We start from the raw sequence: 26,253 nt of genomic DNA on the forward strand, positions 1-26,253 counted from the left end.
TTTTCTTCCACTGTCTATGAATGCATGATATATTCTTTAAATAAAATGGTACATAAAAATAAGAAAAAAGCCAGGAAGATTAGAGTGTGAAAAGGTACAGCTCCATTAGTGCCCCATTTCCATTTGGGTTTAAATGAAAAACAATTTCAAAAGCATATAATAAGCATAAGTCCAGTGGACACAATTCCACTGCCTTCCATTCAGCGTTCTATTCCTAGGCCTCTCACCAATAAAATTTATAATGTTTGTGGCTTTGTTTTATTGGTGAGGTAACCCAAAAAATTAAAAAAAATAAATAAAAAAGGAAGGAGACACCAAATGAGACACCATGTGTTTTAGATGGTGGTTACCGTTTAGGTACCACATGTGATTTTGTATGGTAGATTTTTTTTATAATATCTATAATAATAAATTAAATCAACCCAAGAAGGCAAAAAAAAAAATTAGGAAGAAAAAACGAGGTGAGGATTCATGATAACCTATAAGATCACAGAGACGTTACGAGTAATTGAGAAGGTAAAGTGGGTGGTTAGGTCATCATATTTAAGGTCATTTCCTCCAATAATTGAAACTGATGGGACCTTACCCATAAATATTGTGTCATAAGATATCAGCAATAAAGCAAATGGTTTTGTGGTCACAGCCTTGCCCAAATTGTGTAGCTACAAAACGTTATGATTATTCTGGGAATTGAATATTGATAGACTCCTAGCACATTTTTCAGGTTGAAAAAATAATATGGACTAAATTAAAAAATAATATAATTACTGTTTAAGTATTGGGTTAAATAGTGTAGATATTTATTATTATCTTTTTTTTGAAAATAAAACATGTAGATTATCGTATTGATAGTTTTGGTAAGTACTTTATGCAGCTTGTGAATCTGTGGTAGTTTCATTTTCTTTTTTTTTTTTTTGGTTATTTGTTGGTTGTTGTTAAGATCGGTCTCCACAAGGCGACTGGGCAAGTTTTTATTGGTGAGCCCATCATAATCGCTAATCAAATCAAATACGCAAACACAATCTAATGTAGAGAATGATCTAAGCTCTGCCTTTGCTTTTTTTTATTTTTATTTTTTTAAGGGAAATCGAGGTTCAGCCTTAAAGCCACAGGAAAAAAAAAGGAAAAAGAACAAATAAAAAATGCTTTACCTCTAAAATAAATTATTAATTGCATGTTAAAATTACGTCCAGCTACAGTAAAATTTAGACTTTAAGTTAAAAAAAACAGAAATAAAACATTTAGTTGCTCAATTAAATAATTTCCGTCCCTTAAAAAAAAAAAAAAAGTATTTCTAAAAGGAAAAATGATACTTTCTTACAGGCTACGGACCTCTCTCTCTCTCTCTCTCTCTCTCTCCATCTCTTTTTAGTTTCTCTCTCTGAAAACGCGGAGAATATATAATATCTGCCGCCCTTACACGTTCAACCATTATGATATCGCTGAACGCACTCAAGTTTCTGGTACCTATAAATTAATCCACAGTATATCAACACTGTCAAAACCACATTTAAAAACAAAATTGCAAATATTATATAAGATTTTTCTATTCAATTTTTTAATTTTTAATTATATATATACCTTTGTTGATGATTCGTTGAATGAGATTGTACACGTGGTAATTCATGTTCTTCTGTTTGACATTGAATTGAAACCTACCTCATTTTTCAACCCTCCTGGTAGTTGTTAGCCAGAGGAACCCATTTCATAGTTGCCTATAAAAGGTGGTATCAATGATTTGTTATTCACACAGAGCAAGAATTTGTTGGCCATTTTAGGTGTCGGTGTTTTCTGGGTTTTCGTTGTGCTAGTGCATTCTTGCTCTTTAAGCTCGTCTTCTTTGCAGAAGAAACTGGTGGTGGGTAAAGGAGAGAGGAAAGTTTCAGCATTAATGGAGAGTACATTGAAGGAGATGAGGAACGGTAGTCATGATAATTCAGTGAATGGTAAATTTGGCTTTGGTGGGGGTGTTGAGGACGTGTACGGTGAGGATAGAGCCACGGAGGATCAACTTGTCACCCCATGGACCGTCTCCATTGCAAGGTGTGAGATGGATCACATTGAATCTATTGTATACGTTGGAACTAAAAATTTGTTTGTCAGGATTTGAGTTTTGTTTCTTTTTTGAATTGTTTTAGATGTTTAAGATTGGTGGAAGGTTTATCTTTTTGTTGTGGTCCTATGGCTTGTTGATCTATGCTTATTTTGATTTTTATATTCTTGCTTTTTTTATTTTGCAGTTTATGCTTTAGTTTTGTCTATGCCTTTTCCTGTACTACTTATAATTTATCGTTTTCTCCCACTTCTTTGTTCTAAAACAACCATATTTTATATTAGCAAAAAGAAATATATATATACATATATATATGTTATAGCAGTTGCCAATCAGTTCATGACGTTTGAATCTGCACTTTCTTGTTCTGTATTTCTAAGATCAGTTTCAAAAGTAAAAATTTTGTCTTGTTTTAGTGAGCTGATTTCTCTTGTAAGATTCGCCTTTATAAATCCTTTCCAAATTTTGTTAATAAATCTTTGGCTTCGGTACTGGTTACCCCTATCCTTCCTTCATTCCCATTCACATTTTTAGTTCTTGCTTGTTAAGGCCATGTTTATAGGTAATATATCAAATCCCAATATAAACGAGCACAATTTGAATTTTCAGTCCATTTCTGATCTGATTTGCAATTTTTGTGTTACAGTGGATACACTTTGTTGCGTGATCCACACCATAATAAAGGGCTGGCTTTCACTGAGAAGGAGAGAGATGCTCATTACTTGCGTGGCCTTCTGCCTCCCGCAATCGTGTCTCAGGACCTTCAGGTTACAAAATTACATTTTCTCAAAGTTACAGATGCTGCTATTTGTTTACAGAAATTAGAATCTTTTTTATTCCCAGTGGAGTTATTTTATTTATTTATTTTTTTGTCCCCCCCGGTATGTCTCTTCTAAATAGCCATATATAAATTTTGATTTCAGGAAAGGAAGCTGATGCACAGCCTTCGCCAATATGATGTTCCATTACATAAATACATAGCCATGATGGATCTTCAGGTAATAGAAAATTAATTTAGGCAAAAAGAACATTGAAATGAGTGAGATTTAAGCATAATTCAAGAAGCTTGATTACTTTGTCAGTCAGGTTGTTTAAACATTTTCCTTGAATATAAGGCAGTGTCCCTATGTGCTGTGGTGTGTATTAATCATATTCAAGCCCACAAGTAGGAAAATTTCCTTTCACTAGACTCTTTCAGATCAAATGTATGCATTTAAGAATGTATAATATCCCAGGATTATGTCATGAAGATTCATATTACTTTTTCCATTTTGGTCATATCGTGGCTTTTTTTTGACATAAATTTGGAAACAAAAACATGAAGGTGTTTATGTTTCAGATAATATAAATCTATTGATGGCCTGATGTAATGTTGTCTGGATAGACATAGTACATAAATTATATAAGCACTAAACTTTACTTTCTTTTTTTGGTGCAATTCTATTTTATTTAACAGGAGAGGAATGAAAGGCTGTTTTATAAGCTTCTCATTGATAATGTTGAGGAACTGCTTCCCGTTGTGTACACTCCAACAGTCGGTGAGGCTTGCCAGAAATATGGGAGCATTTACAGGCGCCCTCAGGGCCTTTATATCAGTTTGAAAGAGAAGTAAGGCCATCTATTTATTGACATTACTTTTTTAGCAATCATAAATTAGTTGCATAGCTGTCAAGAAGATACTGAGCTTCTGAATTATGAATTTGTTAGGGGGAAGATCCTTGAAGTATTAAAGAACTGGCCAGAGAAGAGTATTCAAGTTATTGTTGTGACTGACGGTGAGCGTATTTTGGGGCTTGGAGACCTTGGTTGCCAGGTATTAATGCCTGGACCCCTTCAGTTGAAATGCGTTAGTTGCATGTACAAAATGTGTTTTACATGTTGCCTCCACTAAACATCTATGTATGACTTGAATTCGCTATTGTTTTGATTGTTGTTTTGAATTGTTTCAGGGCATGGGAATTCCTGTGGGAAAGCTTTCTTTGTATACAGCATTGGGAGGTCTTCGTCCTTCAGCGGTAAGCACTACTAATAACTGGTGCCCCCTTTTAGAACTACTTTTGTTGTTTCTCTTGCAGTTCCTTTACATTGACAGAATTTCTGGTTTCAACTACTTTTGGTTAAGCTAAATGGTACAATTTATTCCTAGAACGTTAGTTTTAAACCAAGGTTTGGACCATTTTCAGTTCAAGGTATTTCATATAATGCAAGTAACTCTAGAATTAGTTCCACCATACAAGTTCTGCATGTGAAAGACATAAAAGTTCTCTATGTTTTATGGGATCTGGATAACTTAGGATTAATGATTGCCAACAGTTCCAAAAATTTTACGACCTGCATTTTATTGTTTGCAGTGCTTGCCTGTGACTATTGATGTTGGTACAAACAACGAGCAGTTGTTGAATGATGAGTTTTACATTGGGCTTAAGCAAAGAAGAGCAAGGGGGCAGGTATGAGAAATGTTCATTTTTTTCTGCCCTCTTTTGTAGTTGGCTTGGTTTCTTTGACCATAAGAAATTATGTCATCTTATTAAACTGAGGTGGGATTTTTATTTTGTGATTTAGGAATATACAGAACTTCTAGATGAATTCATGAATGCAGTTAAGCAGAACTATGGGGAGAAAGTCCTTGTTCAGGTGTTCACTTGTTCAAATGTGCTAATTATATAAATTATTGAATTTCCAAGTTCATTTTTTGGTTTTGTATTTGAATTTTATTCACTTTCTTTGTTTTTGCTTCAGTTTGAAGATTTTGCAAACCACAATGCATTTGAGCTGCTGTCACGATACAGCTCAAGTCACCTTGTCTTTAACGATGATATACAGGTAAACTATTTGGAAAAACTTCTGATTGTTTAAAAGCTTCTTTTCTTTCCATGTTATGAAATGTTTTTATACTCCTAATAAAATATTTTCTTCACTGTGGTTCAGGGTACAGCATCTGTGGTTTTAGCAGGGCTTATTTCAGCCTTGAAATTAGTTGGGGGTTCTTTAGCTGACCATACTTTCTTATTCCTGGGTGCTGGAGAGGTAACTCTTCAATAATTTTCTTATCTCCGTAAAACCCTTATAATCTTCTTCTGTACATTGCCTCTTGTTTCCTCTCTTGTCCCATAACTTTTGTGTTTTGGCTACTGAAGGCTGGAACCGGAATAGCGGAGCTTATAGCTCTTAAGATATCAAAACAGGTATTTCATTAATTTCTGATGAGTTATGTGTTGTTTGCATTAAGCTAAGTGTTTATAATTAGTAACTTATTAAATAACGTCTTGGCAGATAAAATCTCCAGTGGAAGAAGCCCGTAAAAAGATTTGGCTAGTGGACTCAAAGGTAGTAGGCAGGCATAAAATTCGAATTTTCTGCTTGGAAAGAAAGTAATTTTGTTTTTTGTACAACAGGATTAATTTTTTTTTTCTCTGTTACAGGGACTGATTGTTAAGTCTCGTCTAGGATCACTTCAACATTTTAAGAAGCCTTGGGCTCACGAGCATGAACCTGTTAAGGAACTTGTAGATGCTGTGAAGGTAAGGAAGATATATGCTTCAACACTTCGATTTTAGACTACCTTTTAAAGGTTATTTATTTATTTTTTTTTCACTGCCATCTTAATGCAAGTCTGTCCTAATTTTGTCAGGCAATCAAGCCAACAGTTTTGATAGGATCATCTGGAGTAGGAAAGACATTTACCAAGGAAGTCGTCGAAGCCATGGCATCCTTTAATGAGGTTGATTCTCTCTCTCTCTCTCTCTCTATATATATATATATATATATATGTATATATGTATATATATTATCATATTAATGTAATTGATAGAAGAGTAACATTGGCGTGGCGATTGGCATGTAGAAACCTCTCATTCTTGCTCTTTCAAACCCTACATCACAATCTGAATGTACTGCTGAGGAAGCCTACAAATGGAGCAAGGTAAAAAATTTGCATACGTTTCTTGCTTTATTAAAATAGACTATCCCATTCCATTCCACCCTTTCTGACTATTATCCTCTCTAATCACACAGGGTCGAGCAATCTTTGCGAGTGGAAGTCCATTTGACCCTGTTAATTATGAAGGCAAAGTTTTTGTGCCTGGCCAGGTAAGGATTTAATATTTATTGTTCATTATTATTATTATTCTTATTATCATTTGTAGTAATGAGAATAGCAGCTTACTTTTCTCTTCTTATCTTGCTCAGGCCAATAACGCTTACATATTTCCGGGTTTTGGGTTGGGTTTGATCATCTCTGGTGCTATTCGTGTACATGATGATATGCTTTTGGCTGCCTGTAAGCATACAAAAAATGTTATAATTGATGATTGATACACGTATTCTAAATAAAAAAGTAAAAAACTGATCAATTGTATAACAACTTCTAATTTTCTTATTTTTGCAACAGCCGAAGCTTTGGCTGCTCAGGTGAAGCAGGAAAACTACGATAAAGGATTGATTTATCCACCATTTTCCAATATCAGAAAGATATCAGCCCACATTGCTGCTAATGTTGCCGCTAAGGTGTATGAACTCGGTGAGTCTTTTACCTGATCTGCTTAAGTTGAATCGTTCAATACAAGAACGACCAGCAAAAGTTTTTAATTTTTGTATTATTCATTTGCTTTATAGGCCTGGCTTCTCATCTCCCTCGTCCTAAGAATCTTGTCAAGTATGCAGAAAGCTGCATGTACAGCCCTGTCTACCGCAGCTATCGCTAAAATTCCTGCAATTTTTCCTCCTATAACTGCTCTGGTATAGCCCTCTGCTCCGTTATGTAGTTCAATTTGGTCCTGGCATTGCTTACAGGACTTGTAATGTTATACTTTTTGTTAGTCCATTGTAAAAGGTTGAATTTTTTTCTTAATTCAAATGAAATGGAGTTTGATTTTTAAATGGCGTCACCAATCAGACATCTGATGGGCGTGTGAGGAATTTTACAATAAGAATTGGAAATTTTACTCTAGCTCATCACAAATCCTAGGTTTTAAACCCTGTAGTAGAAATAAATAATTTTCTACTCTGTCTAATCAGCTGCAAATAGTCGCATTTGTCACCAACTACGTGAAGAAAAACATCTTTTAATCTAAAGCTACTCACACGCTTAATGCGGTGCATGTAATACAAGATATATCATTATATGCTCACCAACTAAATCTTTTGCATGTGCACCTAACCATATGCACATGTTCTGCCAATCCATTTACAACATCATCATCCACATCACGGCACAATGTGACATATCGAGACCTCAAAAATTGGCAATTTGACTGATTTGGTGTATAATATGAGCCTTTTTTGTCGAAGCAGCCAGGAGAAATAGTCTATATCCCCATACTAATATATTCCTGCAACATACAGAAGTCTCTTGCAAAAGATGATCTACATACATCAATGCTAAAGATGCGTTTTTGATATCTAAAACAAAAATGAGTAGAAAACTTTTGCCAGGTCTATCAGGGAAGACATTACACTAAACTAAACTGAGTAATAACACTGAGAAATATGATGATACATATGAAGGTATGGCGGTTGTAAATTTGTTAATGACCACCAATGCCAAAATTTTCTGCCAAGAACTGCCACTCTCATGCGCCATTTTTGTTACATGCTGTTAAAAAGCTGATTATGTACGAGTTCAATGTAGATTGATAAAGACAATGTTGACACACGCAACAATATACAGACTAAACTCATTACACTGAAATATTCAAGGAAGCAATTAAAAATTTGGATGTTAGTGCATGTCCTCGGAAACCTGGGAACTCCGGATACCCCAAAATGAGCTAGGCTTCAAATTCTTGCTTGTGGCAGTAAAAAGCCAACCCATCTGTGTTTCACATGTGGCACAGTTTGTAACTCTCCATGCATACCTGCAAGGACAGCAAATTCAGCACATTGTTTGTGAAATACATGAAATCTAAAGGCACATCCGAATCACATCTGAATCAATGCAATGAATACTTCTCAGCCATATTAACAGGAACTAGCAGCATGAAATATTACGTTTCTGCAGATTTTGTTATACCCACTTAAATAAAAGATGACTCAACCAAGTGGAAGGATCTTTAAGGTTACACATTGTTGACTGTTGAGTCAAGCCAGCTATGCAATCCTAATTCTAGTACTATTCGAGAAAGATCACATCACTGTTTTCTGATTAATCAAAGAAACGGAGGATAAAAAGGAAGAAACTTCATAAACGACAGCAATTATTAAGACATAAAAGCAAAAAAGAAACAAAAAGCTAGTAACAGGGACCAAAGAAACAAACAACGGAGGTGTATCCCTGTCATACCATGTCAGACTGTTCCTACATGCCTATTCCTATGAGCTAAAACAGAGAGTTTCTTCTCTCAAGGAAAATATCCTTTCTAATGGAAGGAAAAAAGTGAGCGGGTAGTATTTTTCAAATGGTAACTTTGTTAGAAAGTATATCACGGTAAAAGTTCATACCCAGGAAACCAGCTGTACTCTCTCACTGCTGGTCCTATAAGTGCTAAGCCATTAGCTTTGTAAAGAGTCATAATCTCATGCACGAAACCATGTGGATTCACATAAGCACCAAGAGGACCATCACTAGACATCACCAACATATCACTTCGCCTAGCAATCACAGTCTGCATACAAGAAGAAAAAGAAATAAGAAATTCATCATAACCAGGCAAGCAATACTGTACTTGTTGGTCCTGCAAGAGTAAAATACATCTGTTCATGCACCAAGAGCACACATGCATACACACAAATTGTTGTGTGGGACCATGCATTACCTGACAGTTTCTACAGCGAATAAGATCAACACTCTTAAGCAACTCAATTTCCCGGCGCAACCTATAAGAAATGCCATCGATCTCCAGAAGCTCCTGCCTTGTAGATTCAGACACGGGAATTTTACTGGCAATATAAAATGATAAAAGATCAGGCTTCTTCACAAGATTTTCCATGCTTGGTTTCCCAACAATTTGATTCCACATATCTGCATAATATCAATACCAAATGAAAAAAATGAAAACATAGTCCGTAATAAATAAAAGGAGTTCTAAATAGACCCAAAAAATGATATGAAAAAATGTTCCGGAAAATAAATGAGCTACCCGAGGACCAAATGAGTTACATTTTTCCTTGGTGCCATGTGAAAACATATGTTATTGATTCTACAAAAGTTCATAAAAATTTGTTATTTGAGTCTTTTTAAGGCTAAATTATAATTTAAAATTAACATTGCAAGATGTATAAATAGCTAAAACAGATTTATGAAGATTATAATCAGTTTTAAATAAGAACGTTCAAATTTGGCAATATATCAAAGATACAAATTTAACTTAAGAACTTGCAATCTATAACAGTATCAAGAAAAGCAAATTCAAACTACCTGCTGCCTTTTGAGCAAGACAATAAGAATCGTACATGCGATATACCCAATGGGGCCAAAATGCTTTTGGAACTGAACGCAGCTGGTTGATGTTGGCATGTTTCAAACAACTCAAAGGTTGTTTCCCTTTGCATGATTCCATCCCTAAGATGGAACTGGTCCCTAAGCAAGAATTTTCTTTCTCAGGTTCTGAAAGCAGTGATCCGGTGGAGTCACAGTCATTTAAATGAGATCTTTGAAGGTTGGATTCCGACTTCTCATCATCACTACTTGCTGATTCTCCAATCGTATCATATCCAGAACAAGAATCAATTGCAGATTGGTGAACTCTCCTTTCTGTTAATGAAAGTGCGCTCTCAAAGCTTTCATCTGAATCTGTTTCAGAATCCTTGTCCACATCCCTAAACATATGTGATGATGTAGCATGAGAGGCATTTGATGGACCCATATACAGTACACTATGGCCCTGACGATTACTATATGGTCCCATATTTCCAAATGCATCCCTTGGGGTTCGCAATGGCGTGTCTTCCTGGATGATCTGGATTTCTCCACATGGCTAAAAGAGAGAAATAAAATCACTCAAAATCAGCCTTTCCTAATATAGACATCCCCAAAAAAAGAAATATAAATAGTAAATAAATCTGAAACAATCTAACCGCTCCTTCCACATCAATCCAACGATGTCTTAGACGAAATCGCTGCTGGCCACGGGTAACAACATTCAGCGAACCATCCTCTAGTCTTCTGTATTGTCGAATCTGTAAAGGTAAATTATAGCAAGTTAATAGAAGTATTGAGCAATGGGAACAACACAGCACATCTCATGCTGTAGTGTCTATAAATAACAAGAATTAGCTAAGAAAGCACTACATAATCCAGTCATACAAAGCATTTATATGGTTGTAAACTTGCAAATATAGCAAATAAAACACAAGGAAAAATTTATCCTAAAAATCTTAGCTTTGCAAGCTGGTCAACCCAAGATAGAATAACCAATTAGACACCACTTAAATCCCCTGTAATTTCTCTGAGAAGCCCATAAAGAAATTTTTCTATAGAGGAAAACACAAGGAAATAGACAGCAATTCATGAGCAAGGGGAGATAGTAACTATACTTCTGCAGTAGTCCCAATGCTTGAAAACCTTATTCTTCCATTATTGGGATCTGTATGAGCACGAACCTGGACAACAAATTCCAAATCTCATTTAAAGTTTTACGTATAAAAGTAAAATAAAAGAAAAGCAAAAAAATGCAATCATATGCATGTGCAAATAGTTGACAAGCTAAATAGGAAGTTTACCTACCACACCAATTGTATAAGGAGCATCAACTTGGGTTAAAGCTCTCTCAACTGCAGCTACAAAATTGGGCTGAATAACTCTTAATGGAAGGGTTGCCCCGGGGAACAGAACAACTCCTGAATAAGTCACACAGCAAAAATAAATTTTCCTTCTAAAAGGAATACAAAGGGAAATGAAAGGAGGAATGCAAATACGACCCCAAAATCAAACCCGATTCACCTTACTCATAAGCTACCGTGTCAACAGTTGCAAGGCTAGATAAACTTTTTATTATTATTTTTTTTTTATGAATAGTGAGGAGAGACTTATTTGTGCACATTTAAGCAAAAGCAGTAAAAGCAATTAGAAAATTAAACAAAGATGAAAAGTTGGCAATAATACAAACTATTACAGAGAATTCAACATTTTGGTAATAAGAAGGCAAAAGATGGTGCTATTTATTTGAACAAAATAACTTAAACAGGCTTGCTCAAAGCTAAAACCAGAGATGCATATACAGTCCTATCATTCTAGAACGTTCGGAGAAGTGCTAACACATTTGATTGCAAACAATGCAACAGACTGGAGCAGAAAGTGAATGCTAAATTTTAATGACATACGCAATAATACCTTCAAGATAGAACATTGGAAGGTTCAAGATAGCACCGCCATCCAAAAAAGCAACCCTATGGTGTGTGTCTTCAACGTCTGTTACAGGCAAATAAAACCCCCATGAATCTCAACAGTCCAGATAAGCATAAGCACAAGAAAACAACACCAATAATTGAAGCTTACCACCAAGATATGTATGTAAAGAAGCCAAACTGGTGTTGAAGGTCAATTCATAAGCTGTGCCAGCAGTGTCATAACCATGACCACTTCAGTTCATGACAGAATGCAAAGAACACATTAATCCATGACCAATAGTTTAAAGCAACATCACAGACTGAAAGAAACAGAAAATTCATCCAACTTGTAACAACAATAACCAATGAATGGCACTTGTTGCAATTCTTTTTTCTCTGTTTTAAAAATCACCACAGTTATCTTAAAGCCAATAAATAACAAATTCAAAATCTTCTTGCACCTTCAGTTAACCAGACCAATAGTCAGTATAATTTTATAAACCAAAGTGGTAAAATCACACGAAAAACACATATTTAACGTGAAAATAAATTAAACTAACTATAAGCATGCTTCAACATATGAAATCCGAATCATCTGGAAGTTTCCGAGAACCCTAAGCCCCAAATAATATAAACAATTTGTACAGTAATATGATGGTTCTTCGTCATGTAACAGTCTGTAGAATTTGCAGATCAAAAAATTAAATGAAAATAACGACAGGGAAAACGAAGATTACGTGGCGTGTCGATCATCGTCGGATGAGTCGTGAATGTCATCGACCTCCTCGACTTGCAATTCCTCGAGATCCAGCTCTAGAATCTGCTCGATCTGCAGCCTCTCTCTCTCGCTCATGTTTTCATCGTCCATTGTTTTCCCTCTCCCGTTGTTCTCCGGTGTTGGCTTCTATAAGGTTCTACTGGGAAAGGAAACAAATGGCAACTTTTAAGGCCCGCCACGGTATTAGCCTTCGCGGCAACTCTTCTTTTTTATTTTTATTTTCCCTCGTTCGCATTCAATTTTCCAGTAAAATTCAGTAGCGAATCAGTGTGTGAGGTTTTGGAATTCGATAGGAATTCGATACTTCCTCAACGGGTCGAAAACGCCGATGTGTCACGCACAGCACGTGTACCTCCCAATTATTTTATTTTCTATGTTTTTATTTTTGGGTAAAATTTTTTACTCCGGGTTTTCCTATTTGAATTTTAGGTAAAATTACATTAGCATTCTTTGCCCATTTCTTTAAAACGTATAATAATAGAAAATATTAACCATTTCTTAAAATAACAACGAGGTTTTCTTAATTTTTTTTTTTTTTGAAAAAAAAAACAAAGTTAATACAAGAAAGGTTTGATATTAGCTTCGTACGAAAAATAGTTATTTTTGTAATTAGCTGCTGCCATTAAAAAAATAATAAATAATTACAGTAAAAATAGCGATTTCGTGTGAATATGTATCTATGTTGCCTAGCTCCCCGCCCAAGTGTGGGGGATAAGTTAAACATTATATTGCCGCAAACGCAGAGAAAGTGGAAGAAAATGAGTCGCTCAGTCTTCTCTCACTTACTCACCCTCTCAAATTCTTCTCCACGGCTCGCTTCGTCAACGTACTATCTCTCTCTCTCTCTGTGGTCTCAATGTAATAGAAAATCTCTGCCTATTTCGCCAAACAAATTCAGATAATATGTTTTCACGTTCTTTTTTTTTTTTTTTTTTTTTTTTGTGTTTGGTTGGGGGGGGGGGGGTGTGATTTTGGAGCAGGTCGTGCTGTGGATACGGAAGCAAGTACAGGAAAAAACCAGCTGCTTCATTACCTCTGCGCAAGCATGTAGGTGGACGGAATAGCGAGGGCTTTCGAAGCATTTGTAGCGTTTCGCTTGCCGAACCTGCAGTTTCAGAAAATTCTTCGAATTCTGTAAAGTAATCTCTGCCGTCGCTAGATTCTCAGTCTTTCATATATACATTACTTCTTTTTTTTTGTTAATTGATAATCTCCTTGGGTGTTGTTTGTTAAGTTTGATGACGTTGTTATTTTTCTTTTTTTATAGATTTTTTTTTATAGTTTTAATTTTTATTTTGATTGACTTCATAATAATTTTGTATTTAATTGTAATTCTTTGCTCGGCTAACAAAAGAAATGCAGCTACATTTTTTTTAATTGCTAAAATAAATATACATTCTAAATTGATTCCCATGCTTATATATATATATATATATATATATATTTAAAAAAAAAAAATAATCAAGCAAATAGGTTATGGTTGATAGACCTTCAGGCTTAGGAGGAAGATGATTGAACACGTTTTCACCTCTTTTATCAATAATCCAATTGTCTTGCTGTTTTTCAAATAATGGCAATTAGCATCAATCGCCCTATTGGAAATTTGATGTTCAATATTTTCTGTAATTTTATCCCTGAAAGGCCAAAGCTACAACTTATTGTTTTGTTAAGCAATAGAATGATATCTGATACTTTTTCAGTGTGCTGTAAGATTTGAAATGGAAGTATAAGTTAGAGAAAGGAAATGAAACCAGGTCGATTTCTATTGATAGCTTGAGAACATACTTCTTTGGATTCAATATCACAGCGATATTTCATAATTTCTTTAGTCCTTCTATCTCACTGAAATCTTCCATTTACAGGAAAAGGATTGTGTCTGGAGTCCAGCCAACAGGATCTGTCCATTTGGGAAATTATCTTGGTGCAATAAAAAATTGGGTTTCACTTCAGGTAGCAGTTATTTTCTAAGTCAAAGGCATGTAAATCAGGTTTCAACATCAAGCTTGGTTTTTTTCAGAAAGATACAATCAGATCAATAAAATAGAAATTTGCCAGAATCAATGTAAATGGTTAAACTACTCTCATTTTGTTGTTACACATGATCTGTAATTCAAAATGTGGTTTTTCATTTTGCAGAATACTTATGATACTCTTTTTTTCATCGTGGATCTCCATGCGGTATGCTTTACATGTATTCTTTAGTAGTGAGATGGCTTTGCTTATTTGGTTTGCGGACTTTTTGTTTTTATTCATTCTCTCTGGTCCCTTGATTTGACTGAAACCATTCCTTTTGTTTTATTCAGATTGATTGCCCTGAGTCTTCCCTAAGCATACCAAGTCAAATAAGAATTTCAAGTAATTTGCCACCAAAAAGTCCATAGAAAGTACAAATCAACTCGAATCTGAAAAAAATGTAACGGCTGCTTTTAAATATTTTTGATATAAGGTGTCAATTGAGCAAAGTTTAATGTAGAGACTTTACTTTTCAAGAATGGGGCAAATAAATGAATTATATGTGTATATATATATATATATTTAAAAAAAAAAAGAAAAAGAAAGAAAGAAAATAAGAATGATAAGTAAATTAACAAAGGAAATTTGTTTTTGATTGGGATACTAAAATATACTAGTCGTGTAATTCTTGCCCCTTCCTTTGTGGATTTGTGAATACTAAATTCTGCAGACTTTTCTCTTCGTTTCAGATTACATTGCCATATGATGCACAAAAATTATCAAAGGCAACAAGGGACACCGCAGCTATTTATTTGGCCTGTGGAGTGGACACCTCCAAGGTCTGGAGACAGTGATTCATCCTTTTTTGATGTTATCTACAAGATTATAATTGTGCTGGATGTTTGATTTTATGATTTTGTGCATGCAGGCTTCTGTTTTTCTGCAATCTCATGTTAGAGCCCATGTAGAGTTGATGTGGTTATTAAGTTGTGTAACACCTGTTGGTTGGCTTAACAGAATGATTCAGTTTAAAGAGAAATCACGCAAGGCGGTGCGTTTATCTTTTGATTTTGGGTATCACTTGTAATCCTTGTAACTGAATTGTTACACATGCATTTGATTATGCTCCTTGTGCAAAGATGTTTATAGTCCTGTCCTCTGGTTCATAACAGCGAGAGAAAATCAACTTCACTGGCTTCTTTCCTCTGTTTGTAATAATAAGTTATTTTCGTAAGCAAAATATTTTGTTTTGTTTCCCAGCAGTTTATACCTCTTGATTTCAGTTACCACTGTTCCTTATTATGGTAGTTGTTCGTCATTAGACTGATGTTTGTTTCTTTGTTATACTAGACTTACATTTAGCTTTATCATGCTCTTCTTATGTTTTGAAAATTGTGTAAATTTTATTATCCTTGGTTCTGGTTTTTCTGTGTACAAGTCTCTTAGTCAAATGAATTGATTTTGTTGGTTCTGGATTTATAGGGAGATGAAAATGTTGGAGTTGCTCTTTTGACTTACCCTGTTCTGATGGCTTCTGATATTCTGTTGTATCAGGTAGTCTTTCAAACCTTAGCTTTATCAGCCTTATTAAATGAGATAATGTGATTCCATATTTTGGAATTCATTATCTAGTTTGCTTCTGAATACAAAATGGTTCTTATTTAGTGGTTCTTTATGTGCCTACAAAACTCTGTTCATGGTACATTACTTTATTATACATAATCCTTATAATTTGCAGCATTCCTCTGCAGTCTGACTTTGTCCCAGTTGGAGAGGATCAGAAGCAGCACCTGGAGTTGACACGTGAGCTGGCTGAGCGTGTTAACAATTTTTATGGTGGAAGGAAGTGGAAGAAATTAGGAGGGTGAGAAGGAATACAACTTAGAATTTGGAAATATTTACTTAACTATAATCAAAATTATCATGTCTAGCCTCATTTCTGTTTATACATTAAAAATTTTCATCTTTCCTATTTTATATTTTGGTTACAGGAGAGGAGGTGCTATTTTTAAGGTGGATTTTCTTTCTTGATATGGCTGAAACCCTTTTCTTGAACCCATCAAACAACTGAAGCAATGAAAAGAATTATTTTCTTAGTTTGTTTCTTGGTGTAGGTTCCTGAGCCCCTTATACCACCAGCTGGCGCCCGAGTGATGTCACTCACTGATGGTCTTTCCAAGGTTTTGTGGTTTTTATTTTATTTTTACTTTTGAGTTTTATGCTTCTAAAAGCAGAATAATACATGTTGGATTCCTCACTTTTATTGTAATAAAGGAATGTGATGGGATTTTGGTGGGTATTATATTAAAAGGTTTACCTATTAGATAATAAATCAGAATATGTATCCCCATTTTTATTTCCCATCTTATTCTTTTTCTATAAGGTTGACCAGATGATGTTTGTTTTGGTGATTATCAGTTTCTGGGCTTGTATTACTTTTGGAAAATCCTTGATAGCCTCCACATAAGTTGACAGAAACAATCTTTTAATGTATTAACTATTAATTTGATATGGAAAAGGAACAAATTTTATGCACAAATCAGAATCATGTAACACTTTGAAAGTTTGGAAGATTTAAGCAGCATAATGTTGTTTCTCAGTATTCTTTAAATGGAAATTTCCATTGGTATTCCTTGCATTGCGGAGATACAACTTTATGAAACTTCGCTACCTTTATGGTTATTTAGATTTGGAGCCATAACAAGGTTGAGTTCACGGAAAAATAAGTATATATTATTTAATATTGTATCTGTCAGAAGCTTTAAGGAAAAAGGTTTCTTTTGATACTTACTGGCATCTTTTGGTGGTTCAATTTATAGATGTCGAAGTCTGCCCCTTCTGATCAGTCTCGGATCAATCTTCTTGATCCAAAAGATGTGAGTACAGAGACATGCTTTAAGTGTCCTTGTTTCTTGAACTTCTATCATTATATTTTATCATTTTATTTGACATATGAACCATGCCTGCTTTCTGGCTTGCTGTTTCTTTTTGTTCTCCTTCAACTTGCTCTCAGTTGGCTTGCTTTTCTTGTAGGTTATAGCAAACAAGATAAAGCGTTGCAAAACTGACTCGTTTCCTGGGTTAAGATCTATCTTTTTTTGTTTCTAATCTCTTGAAGTTTCTCCTGCATCCGCTATTTTCTAGTTTACAATTTTGGAATTACATTCCATTTTTGCTTCTTTCTATAGTATAATTTTTCATTGTAAGGTCTGATTAAGATCTTTTATGTGCTACATGTGATTTTTTTTTTTTCCTCCCCTGGATACAGCCTAGAATTTGACAATCCTGAAAGACCGGAGTGCAACAATCTTCTTTCAATATATCAGCTCATTTCAGGAAGGACAAAAGAGGTATTTAAATACTTATGAAACTTCAGTCCTTTTCGTGCTTGTAGTGTCTACTGCTGATTTTAGCTTTCTTAATAGTACATGCAAGACATAGATATGCATCTGTTAGATCTGTTGACAAATAATACTTTATATGAAATGACTAATATTTATTTCTTTTGTATCCCTAAAACTACCTGGAAAAAATGAAAAATTGTTCCCATACTCAAAGCGTGATGGAAGTAGATCTGCATCCATATTCTTGAATGATTTAATTGATAATATTTCATGCTAAGAGTTTCATCATAATATTTATGTACCAAATGTGTAAACTTTGGTTCCTCTTAGGCATTGATAAACCAGAACTTGCTATAAGTTATAGTCTATCAAATTTGTGGAACTATATGATTTTCTTACATCATATTTTCTCTTTGATGCCTTATTTAAGTCAATATGCATTTTTCTTGTGAAAAGTTTGCTGCTGAAATTTGATGATTGATTATCTATCAACTATGATATTATACTCGAAGATATTTTGCATTCAGCTTTTCCAATGAATCATTCGTTGCCACAGGAGGTTTCACAGGAGTGCCAAGATATGAACTGGGGCTCATTTAAATCCCTACTAACTGATGCCTTGGTTGATCATCTGCATCCCATTCAGGTTTTAACTTCTAATACCGACTCCTTTCTTGGTTGCAAAACCCATTTTACATCCTATGACAATATGGTGATATTTGTATTTGATGTTTAATATGCTATTTCAGTGTCGTGACTTACGTTTAATGTCCTGCACACTGTCACACTTATGAGTAATGTTATGCATAAAGTCTTAGCATTAAATGTCAGAAGTATGTCCATTTCTTGTAAATGGAGAATATGGGTTCCTTAATCGGGGGCATCTGATTATGTTGGAGAGCCTGAAATGTGTACCTTAAACAATGATTTTCTTATTTTATTTTTTTCTGGTTTCTACAATTATCATCCAATCAAGAAACTACACATCTTGTTTTACTTTATAACATGCAGATCAACAGAAGCCTAATCTATTATTCTTTTTCTCCGTGTTATGTGCATATGCTTGTAGCATCGGCATGTATATTTTCTATCGAATATTTGTTTAATATCTATTGCCCTATCATGTTGTTTATCTGCCCCAAAGCCACTCGCGACTTTTAATTTGATTTTATCATTTGTTGTTCAATTATTTTTCTGTCTCCATCATCAACTATGTTTTTATATTATATTTCCACCAATCAGCTGGGTTTCTACTTTTTGCAGGTTCGTTATGAGGAAATAATATCTGATTCAGCTTATTTGGATAGAATTTTGGCTGATGGAGCTGTCAAGGCTGCAGATATAGCAGATGCTACTCTTAATAATGTCTACCAGGCAATGGGATTCTTGCGAAAATGAGCAGAACCGATGCTGCAGGAAGCATTGATGTGAGAAAGACCATTAAGACAGTAACATTAAACTTTTGGAGGATCCATCGTTGCCCACAATTCTTGAGGCATAACCATAAGCACATTCTTGAGGAGAGGAAAAGATAATTATTGGGAGGCCCCACAAATTCATTGGTACAGCTTCCTTCATCCAGAGAGGTGCAGTTTTATTCCTTATTTAAGCTATTTTTCACTGAACTTGGTAAATTTACCCTCCTTTAGTGTAATATAAAGTTACTATCTATTGTTGGTACGTGCATATTATTATTTTACTTTGTCTACCTTGAATCATTAACTATCTTCTATATTACCGTTGGAAAGTTTCACAAGACTAAAATCTCACTGCTACTGATACGCTATTAAAATATCTTTGCTAGGAAGGACCTTAGTTGAAACCTAGTGAAAAGCTAACATGCTATTTACTTCACTATAGGTTCCATTCATCTGATTTGATGTCATATGTTATACCCTTTTAATGAAATGGAAAGGCACAGATATTATGATCATCCAATGGAATACTTCTTGTTTCATTCTGATCATGAAGTGAATATCTAGAGTAATTGTCTTCTTCTTCTGCCAATTTCTATTTTTCATCAATTAGATACAAGAGACATTGAATCGAATCATTCGTGATTTGCCGCGAGTTATTTGAGAGTATGGTAGTTAATTGTATATTATTGGAAGATCATATAAGCATATAGATTATAGGTAGGGTTTATCATATCATGTCCACGGTGGGATTCCTATCGACATAGGAGACGCTGATAGGTAAGATAGAATAATAATCCTTCCAATGATTGGAAAAAACATAAATTCATATTCTCATCCAATTCCATCGAGCCATGGCCTTTCTCTCCTTTATAAAAGAGAAATTGTGACCACGCATCTGCGAGAAACTAACGGACAGGGACAGGAGGAGGTCAATGGTTCTCTGTAAACCTTTTCTTTCCTATTCTTCCTCTTCCTTCTCCACTCTCAAGCATGTGGTAGGCGAATAAAGGATGCATGTTGTCTCTGGCACTCTTCTTTCTTCCTTTTAACATTTTGTTTTTTCAGAAAATGCAGACGTCAGAGAAGACATGATGAGGATCACTCTTGCTAACCTAGAAGCTCGTATTCTTGCTCTTATCAGAAATTTATATATATTTTTTAATTTCCTTCTTTTAATCAATGCCTTCTAATTGAAAGCTATAGAATTGTTGAAGTGGACAAACTGTTATTTAGTTGATCCATATTAACTTGCCGCACTGATATTTTCAAATTTTTTCTGGTCTTGGTTATTGCCTGTTGATCAGAATCATTTTGCAAGGTCGAGGGTAAGAAATGGAATTTATGGTGAGCCTTCCGAGTTGTTACTGTTCATTTGTCCTTTTCTGTTTGTACTCCCACTTAGCTAGGAATCAAATTCTCATTTAATTTGTTTTATTTATGGGGAATCATCAGCATGCTGTTTTCCTATTTTGATTTAAAACTTAAATTACCTACGTTGGTCAAAATCCTCAAAGGAATATTATATTCTATTTTTTGTACTCCAGAGCCCTGAAAACCCATAGAAAATAAAATAACAATAACAATAATAATAATAATAATAATAATAATAATGTCAAGTAAATAGGAAAAAAAAAGGAAAAAGTTGGAATAAACACGTCATAAATAAATGCGATTCTGAGAGGTGCTCTTATCGACACGTAGCTTGCCCACAAGATTCTGATCGTTCCAGCGTCGTGGCAGCTCTGATGCTCTCACGGGCATTCTCATTGCGCCACGCTCCCGCGGCGTCCTGCCTTGCGTCCTGCCCTGGGTGAAAGAGAAAGCTTTATTTTCGTCGACTCATTTTCAACTGTGTATCCTAAACTAATAAATAAAATTAATAGAGTGCCGTTTATATGTGTTTGGTCTTTGTTTTTGTTTTATTTTTTGTTTAATTAAAACAAAAACAGTGAACAAAAGACAATTTGAAAATGAAATTATGTTAGTTTTTAATTTTTATTTTAGTAATTTATTTTTCATATTTATGGTTAATTAATAAGTTTAATAAATTTTAATTGTCACTAATTAACACCGTTATAGTTAGTGTTCTAAAAGGCATAATGCGTCGTAAGATGACAAGATTAAATTTTAAACTTTATGAGTCTAGACATACTTAGGAGAAATCCCTAGACTTTAGGAAAAATCTAGGCGTAAAAAGATATTTCACAATTATATTATTATTTTAATTATTATAAGGCTATTAAATAAATAAAATAATTTATATTTTAAATATTAAAAGTATATATAAGTTTATATTATTTTTGTATGTGCAATAAATATAAATTAGCATATAATTGATTATAATAGATTTATGGAAATTCATGTTTTTTAAGTTTTTAACAACAGATTAATTTCAAAACATATATATTACAAACCTACAAGTATTTAATAATTCATAAATTAATGTATATTTTAACTATTATCATAATCTAACTCTTGTCCAATTCTTTATCAGATTCCAATTCAATATCTACATCTTTATCCAACTCATTTTCCATATCATCCGATACAAAATCATTTCCTTGGGCTTCCTAATTTCAATTTGAATATTTCTAGAATTTTTTTTAGGTGGTAACATATCATTTTCTATTTTATTATCATCACAACTTTCGGCAATCCATAATGTACATTACTAGCATCACTTGCTAGTGGAGTCTCTAATTTATTACTCCTCTTTTTCTTATTCATCATGTTCATTTTTTTTTTTTTGTTTAAGAAAAAAAAAACTTATTCTTAAAAAAGTTTCTATTTTTTAACAATATTTTTAATTTTTAATTTTTTATTAATTGTTTCTTAACAGTTTTTAAAAAATAATCTTAGAAAAAAAAAAACTTTGAACAAAAAAATTGGAGCCTTTTAGCACTTAGGTGCTGTTTTTTTTAAGCCTTATTATCATGCGAGATATTATCTAAAAGTATTATGTCTAGGCGTGTCTAGATGATGCTTTTTTCTATCTTTTAGAACACTAATTACAGTAGATCACATTTGATTCACGGTCATCTCGTGTATAGGATCCAACTTTCATACATAAAATTTCACTTTAAAAAGGTTAATTTAACGGGAAAATGATTAAGATTTTTTCTATACTTTTTAAAATTCTGCACCTTCAAACAAGTAGAGTTGATATAAATAAACAAAATACAAATAAAGTAGACAAAGAAGGAAAGAGAAGAAGAGAAGGGATCGAATAGCTAACATTATTTTATTTTATTTTTTTCTTTACCTCTTAGCCTTAGGCGGTGTTTGGTTTTGAGTCTTCACATTTGGTTTTGGTTTTTAAGTAATCTAGTTGAACAGACAAAATGTGCCAAGTGTACTGTAAATTCTGCTACTCTTCAATTATTTGAATTAGTAGATAGAATCATCGTTGGCTCTGTGGTCCACGAATTTAAGCTTGCAGAAAACATGCCGAGATTTCTTTTTTTTTTTTTTTCCTACAACTGTTTTCCTCTTACATAAAGTATTTTCATTTCTTTCATGCTTTTCAATATTGAAAGACAATTCCAGAAGCCTTCCATTTTCAAAATAATTTACCAATTGAAAAAACATTTTTTTTTTAATATATGGATTTTTTGTGCGACAAATTTTATATGCATCTTCATGAATATCTTCCAACATTAAAGTAGATAGACAAGTATGAAATATATTCGTGACACGTACACCCTTGATTTTTTTCCTTCCTTTTTGCCATCTCTGTCCTCCATATGCCACTATATAAACCTCTGCTTACTGTGAAGCTTTATCATATAAATTAAAAGCCTATCAAGTTTCCCTTGCTGCTTTTCAGAGACCTTCTTTTTTTTTTTTCTTTTTTTTTTTTTTTGACTGTCATTATCTTCTTCTATTTAACTTCATGCAATTTTGCCGCCACTTCAACTAGAGATGGATAGAAATCCCTTACAACGCCAGGTTTCCCTTATGAGGAGGTCCCTCATTGAACAGGTTCCACATATTTTTTTTGCACTACAACCCCGTTACACTCTTGAATTCACATATGTAACATGAATTCTAGGAATGTTTGTTTCATGTTTCCACGAAAATGTGGTTGACTTTCATAGGCATGGCAGCTATATATTACAATATTTATTTTTGTTCATTTGTTGTTGTTATTGGATTTTGTTTGGGGGTGGTGCGACGATGTTAATGAACAAAAAGAATGTTTCATGAACTTTCTTCCAGTAGTTTTTTTCCTTTTCCTCTTCATTTTGGAAAAATTGCTGAACGCAAACAAAATTTGAGCCGTGACACTAATTTAATCTAGGAATAAGAGTAGTTTTTTTTATTTTATTTTATTTAAATTTATTTTATATTTTTTAAATATAATATATATGTATATATTATCCCGCGTATCATATCAAAACAAAAGGAGTTAAAAGGTCTTCTTCCGTTGCATGGACTTATCTTGGGCCTGTTCCGGGAGCCATTTAGATTTGGACCATACCCATACCAGTGGACTTATAGACATCCAGGCCAAGTTTTGGATGTTTGGTGTAGGATTAGAATAATCAAAGATGTGATAGAATTAAAGAAAGGACCACTCCCATCTTATTGGGTTCACGGTGTATTTATGGAATGGAATGTTGCAGGAATACCTTGACGAGCAACAATTCCTTCAATTGGAGGATTTGCAAGACGATGCCAACCCAAATTTTGTGGAGGAAATTGTAACTCTCTTCTATAAAGACTCGGCAAGACTGTTCCATAACATAGAACAGGCACTGTAAGTAAAAACTGACACCGTAATTTCTATTCGCGTCTACACATGCTATGACATATTTCGAATGATCATGATCATTTTCGCCATCTTTGACTTCCATGCAGGATAACTAGACCTATTGATTTTGGAAAACTGGAGAATTACATGCACCAATTCAGGGGTAGTACCTCTAGGTAGAGTACAATTAAAATGATTATAAAATGTTATTTACTATAATTAAATTCATTAGAAACTGCATTTGTCACCCATTTTCATCCCTTCTTTTACTCCAAATTCCTTGCAGCATCGGAGCTATAAAGGTCAAGAGGGAATGCACACAATTTAAGGAATACTGTTTGGCAGGAAATACTGATGGGTAAACTGCATATATATACACACACACACACACACAATATGGAGAGGGCACTCTCTCCTTTTTGCTAGTGATCAATTTTAAAGATTGAAATTATGATTTTTGATCTTACAGATGCATCAGGGCATTTCAGAAAGTGAAACAAGAGCATGAGACTTTGAGGATCCAGCTTGAGACTTATTTTCAGGTATATATATATATATATATATAAATCTGTATATATGTCTCGGTTTGGGTGAGTATTAATTAAGCCTACTTTGTTCCTTATGTATGTTTCTTGTGCTTGTAGTTGAGAAGGCAAGCTGGACTAGCACAGACTGGGTAAGTGATCAAGTGGATGGTAAAGAGAGACGACTTTGAATACTATTGTGCATGTGGTCTCCTGCTGTAATAGAATCAAACAGTAACTACTTCTTAAGTTGAAGGAATTTGCAGATATATCTAGTCTTAATTGACAACGGATTTTATGCTTCATTATAAAGTCTACAACTTATAATAATCATGCGAATGTAGTCCTTCTATAAATGTGCTCCATTATTATATCTATTCCTGTTTTATATTATTATTCGATCTTTTTTTTCTTTCCCAACTTTAATTTGCACCTCTGCAAAGAGACAATTCTCTGTTTACATTTTTCTTTTTGGAGAAAAAGTGGGGTTTGTATGTTGTCCTCTCCTTCTCTCTCTAGAAACGAGAGATATTTATGTCACAGCTCTCCACTTGATGGAAGAAAATGACTCCATATTATTATTTTTTTATTATGAAAGGGGAATTTTTATCCTGGTCAAAATTTGAGCATTGAATTGGAAATATACTATCAATGATTTTAGCATCAAATTAAAATTTGAAAACAAACCTAAAAATGTATCTTCATTGATTTTAGCACTTAACCAAATCTAAAGGTACTAATTTATCAATGTTTTAGTTGTATAGTAATAATAACAATCATGGTTATGGATTTCAGTTCAGATTAGTAAAATGCTTTAAAAGATTCATTTCATCAATTCAAAGTACAAGGCAATTCAAGGCATATAATTGAATTAATTTTGTTAAAAAATCAAAAGCACGTTTTTGTGCATTTATAGTCCTTCTATAAATGTGCTTCATTATTATATCTATCCCTGTTTTATGTTATTATTTGATCTTTATTTTCTTTCCCAACTTTAATTTGCACCTCTGCAAAGAGACACTTCTCTGTTTACATTTTCCTTTTTGGAGAAAAAGTGGGGTTTGTATGTTGTCGTCTCGTTCTCTCTCTAGAAACGAGGGATATTTACATCACAGCTCTCCACTTGATGGAAGAAAATAACTCTATATTATTATTTTTTTATTACCATCAAATTAAAATTTGAAAATAAACTTAAAGATGCATTTTTATTGATTTTACCACTTGGCCAAACCTAAAAGTACTAATTTATCAATATTTAAGTTGTATAGTAATAATAACAATCATGGTTATGGATTTCAGTTCATATTAGTAGAATGCTTTAAAAGATTCATCTTCATCAATTCAAAGTACAAGATAATTCAAGACAAATAATTGAATTAATTTTGTTAAAAAAAAACAAAAGTGTGTTTTTGTGCATTTATATGTACAGGATTGGCCGAGTTTTTTGTTAGCGGGAAAAAGAGCAATAATCATAACAATCAAGAAGAGAAAGGTTAAAAAGAGAAAAGAGGATAGCAAAAAGGTCTAAAAGAGCTCCTAAAAAGTGAAGTTGGGTTTATCAGGATTGAAGGCAATGATCATAACAAAATAAGTGGGATGTAGGGGTCCACCACTAAAATTGGTGATTAAAAAAAAAAAAAAAAAAAAAAAAAAAAGGGTGCTCAGGCCAATGATGATGATGAAGACTTTGATCAATGCCCCAATATTCACTGAACATTTCAATTGCTTCTTTAGAAAGAAGAAACTGAATATATACATATATATACTTAAAAAATAGATGAAAAGCCTCCACATAAGCCTAAAGGAATAAAAGGTAGGCGATAGCTAATCCATCAACCCATAGTACATGGATTTGTAAAATCATACTTACATGATAGCGTATACGAACGAGGACTTCAATGTATAATTGCTATGATTAATTACTCTTTCAGACACTAATTGATTAAATTTTTATAATATTTAAGTGACTTATTGAACTACATTTTTGAGTCTATGCTGCTTAAATATAAGCGTGCTATAAATGGGTGCGCAGGCGCTTAGTGGAAAACCAATTATAGTGACTTTTTGAGGTTATTCCAACGAACAAATTAGCAGTAAGTAGTAGCGACTGCTACATATATACAATGCAGTGAGTCGTTGTTTGAACGAATTTCTAAGTCAACGGCA

At 33.7% G+C, this 26,253-nt stretch overlaps 4 protein-coding genes across 7 annotated transcripts; 3 read left to right on the forward strand and 1 right to left on the reverse strand.

The window, feature by feature from the left end:
• Positions 1-1,310: 1,310 nt before the first annotated feature.
• On the forward strand, positions 1,311-6,931 carry LOC107420388 (NADP-dependent malic enzyme). Of its 2 annotated transcripts, XM_016029330.4 has the most exons (20): positions 1,311-1,463; positions 1,847-2,043; positions 2,700-2,820; positions 2,977-3,051; positions 3,510-3,661; positions 3,761-3,866; positions 4,003-4,068; positions 4,405-4,500; positions 4,616-4,687; positions 4,793-4,876; positions 4,982-5,080; positions 5,191-5,238; positions 5,327-5,380; positions 5,476-5,574; positions 5,685-5,774; positions 5,898-5,975; positions 6,068-6,142; positions 6,242-6,332; positions 6,444-6,572; positions 6,668-6,931. In XM_016029330.4, exons 1-20 carry the CDS (start codon positions 1,434-1,436, stop codon positions 6,754-6,756), a joined length of 1,851 nt encoding a protein of 616 aa, XP_015884816.2. In that variant the 5' UTR covers positions 1,311-1,433; the 3' UTR covers positions 6,757-6,931. The 2 variants fall into 2 exon arrangements, with proteins under 2 accessions (XP_015884816.2, XP_024930401.2); XM_025074633.3 differs by lacking the exons at positions 1,311-1,463; positions 1,847-2,043 and adding an exon at positions 2,164-2,615.
• A 578-nt stretch (positions 6,932-7,509) lies between these two features.
• Positions 7,510-12,441, reverse strand: LOC107420389 (uncharacterized). Its single transcript, XM_016029331.4, has 10 exons — positions 12,055-12,441; positions 11,487-11,569; positions 11,322-11,399; positions 10,716-10,828; positions 10,526-10,591; positions 10,067-10,168; positions 9,408-9,966; positions 8,806-9,011; positions 8,492-8,655; positions 7,510-7,908 (listed from the first exon to the last, which is right to left on the reverse strand). Exons 1-10 carry the CDS (start codon positions 12,183-12,185, stop codon positions 7,773-7,775), a joined length of 1,638 nt encoding a protein of 545 aa, XP_015884817.1. The 5' UTR covers positions 12,186-12,441; the 3' UTR covers positions 7,510-7,772.
• A 321-nt stretch (positions 12,442-12,762) lies between these two features.
• LOC107420362 (tryptophan--tRNA ligase, chloroplastic/mitochondrial) lies at positions 12,763-20,431 on the forward strand. Of its 3 annotated transcripts, none has more exons than XR_007241733.2 (16): positions 12,763-12,921; positions 13,076-13,234; positions 13,958-14,045; positions 14,232-14,273; positions 14,798-14,887; positions 14,977-15,099; positions 15,531-15,602; positions 15,800-15,912; positions 16,040-16,061; positions 16,163-16,228; positions 16,868-16,924; positions 17,082-17,128; positions 17,317-17,398; positions 17,949-18,038; positions 18,656-18,978; positions 19,876-20,431. XR_007241733.2 is itself a non-coding variant. In XM_048476486.2 (15 exons), exons 1-15 carry the CDS (start codon positions 12,767-12,769, stop codon positions 18,788-18,790), a joined length of 1,341 nt encoding a protein of 446 aa, XP_048332443.1. In that variant the 5' UTR covers positions 12,763-12,766; the 3' UTR covers positions 18,791-19,156. The 3 variants fall into 3 exon arrangements, 1 of the variants encoding a protein (XP_048332443.1); XR_007241734.2 differs by having other exon boundaries at positions 19,885-20,431; XM_048476486.2 differs by lacking the exon at positions 19,876-20,431 and having other exon boundaries at positions 18,656-19,156.
• A 2,186-nt stretch (positions 20,432-22,617) lies between these two features.
• On the forward strand, positions 22,618-24,480 carry LOC107420383 (histidine-containing phosphotransfer protein 4). The gene is made up of 6 exons (XM_016029323.4): positions 22,618-22,791; positions 23,436-23,569; positions 23,671-23,739; positions 23,850-23,921; positions 24,033-24,105; positions 24,208-24,480. Exons 1-6 carry the CDS (start codon positions 22,732-22,734, stop codon positions 24,241-24,243), a joined length of 444 nt encoding a protein of 147 aa, XP_015884809.1. The 5' UTR covers positions 22,618-22,731; the 3' UTR covers positions 24,244-24,480.
• The last annotated feature ends 1,773 nt before the right edge of the window (positions 24,481-26,253 follow it).

Source organism: Ziziphus jujuba, chromosome 5, assembly GCF_031755915.1.
Source record: "Ziziphus jujuba cultivar Dongzao chromosome 5, ASM3175591v1".
NCBI lineage: Eukaryota > Viridiplantae > Streptophyta > Magnoliopsida > Rosales > Rhamnaceae > Ziziphus > Ziziphus jujuba.

What these genes read in the sequence shown, in the direction of transcription:
- LOC107420388 (XM_016029330.4), top strand. Translation starts at nt 1,434, where the DNA reads ATGATATCGCTGAACGCACTCAAGTTTCTG. An exon ending in CTCTTAAGATATCAAAACAG is followed by an intron (nt 5,239 to 5,326) that starts GTATTTCATTAA and finishes ACGTCTTGGCAG; the next exon opens with ATAAAATCTCCAGTGGAAGA. An exon ending in TTTGGCTAGTGGACTCAAAG is followed by an intron (nt 5,381 to 5,475) that starts GTAGTAGGCAGG and finishes TCTCTGTTACAG; the next exon opens with GGACTGATTGTTAAGTCTCG.
- LOC107420389 (XM_016029331.4), bottom strand. Translation starts at nt 12,185, where the DNA reads ATGGACGATGAAAACATGAGCGAGAGAGAGAGGCTGCAGATCGAGCAG. An exon ending in GCATTGGGACTACTGCAGAA is followed by an intron (nt 10,169 to 10,525) that starts GTATAGTTACTA and finishes TTACCTTTACAG; the next exon opens with ATTCGACAATACAGAAGACT. An exon ending in GGATTGATGTGGAAGGAGCG is followed by an intron (nt 9,967 to 10,066) that starts GTTAGATTGTTT and finishes TCTCTCTTTTAG; the next exon opens with CCATGTGGAGAAATCCAGAT.
- LOC107420362 (XM_048476486.2), top strand. Translation starts at nt 12,767, where the DNA reads ATGTATCTATGTTGCCTAGCTCCCCGCCCAAGTGTGGGGGATAAGTTA. An exon ending in ATCTTCTTGATCCAAAAGAT is followed by an intron (nt 16,925 to 17,081) that starts GTGAGTACAGAG and finishes CTTTTCTTGTAG; the next exon opens with GTTATAGCAAACAAGATAAA. An exon ending in ATCATCTGCATCCCATTCAG is followed by an intron (nt 18,039 to 18,655) that starts GTTTTAACTTCT and finishes TACTTTTTGCAG; the next exon opens with GTTCGTTATGAGGAAATAAT.
- LOC107420383 (XM_016029323.4), top strand. Translation starts at nt 22,732, where the DNA reads ATGGATAGAAATCCCTTACAACGCCAGGTTTCCCTTATGAGGAGGTCC. An exon ending in CATAACATAGAACAGGCACT is followed by an intron (nt 23,570 to 23,670) that starts GTAAGTAAAAAC and finishes ACTTCCATGCAG; the next exon opens with GATAACTAGACCTATTGATT. An exon ending in AGCTTGAGACTTATTTTCAG is followed by an intron (nt 24,106 to 24,207) that starts GTATATATATAT and finishes TTGTGCTTGTAG; the next exon opens with TTGAGAAGGCAAGCTGGACT.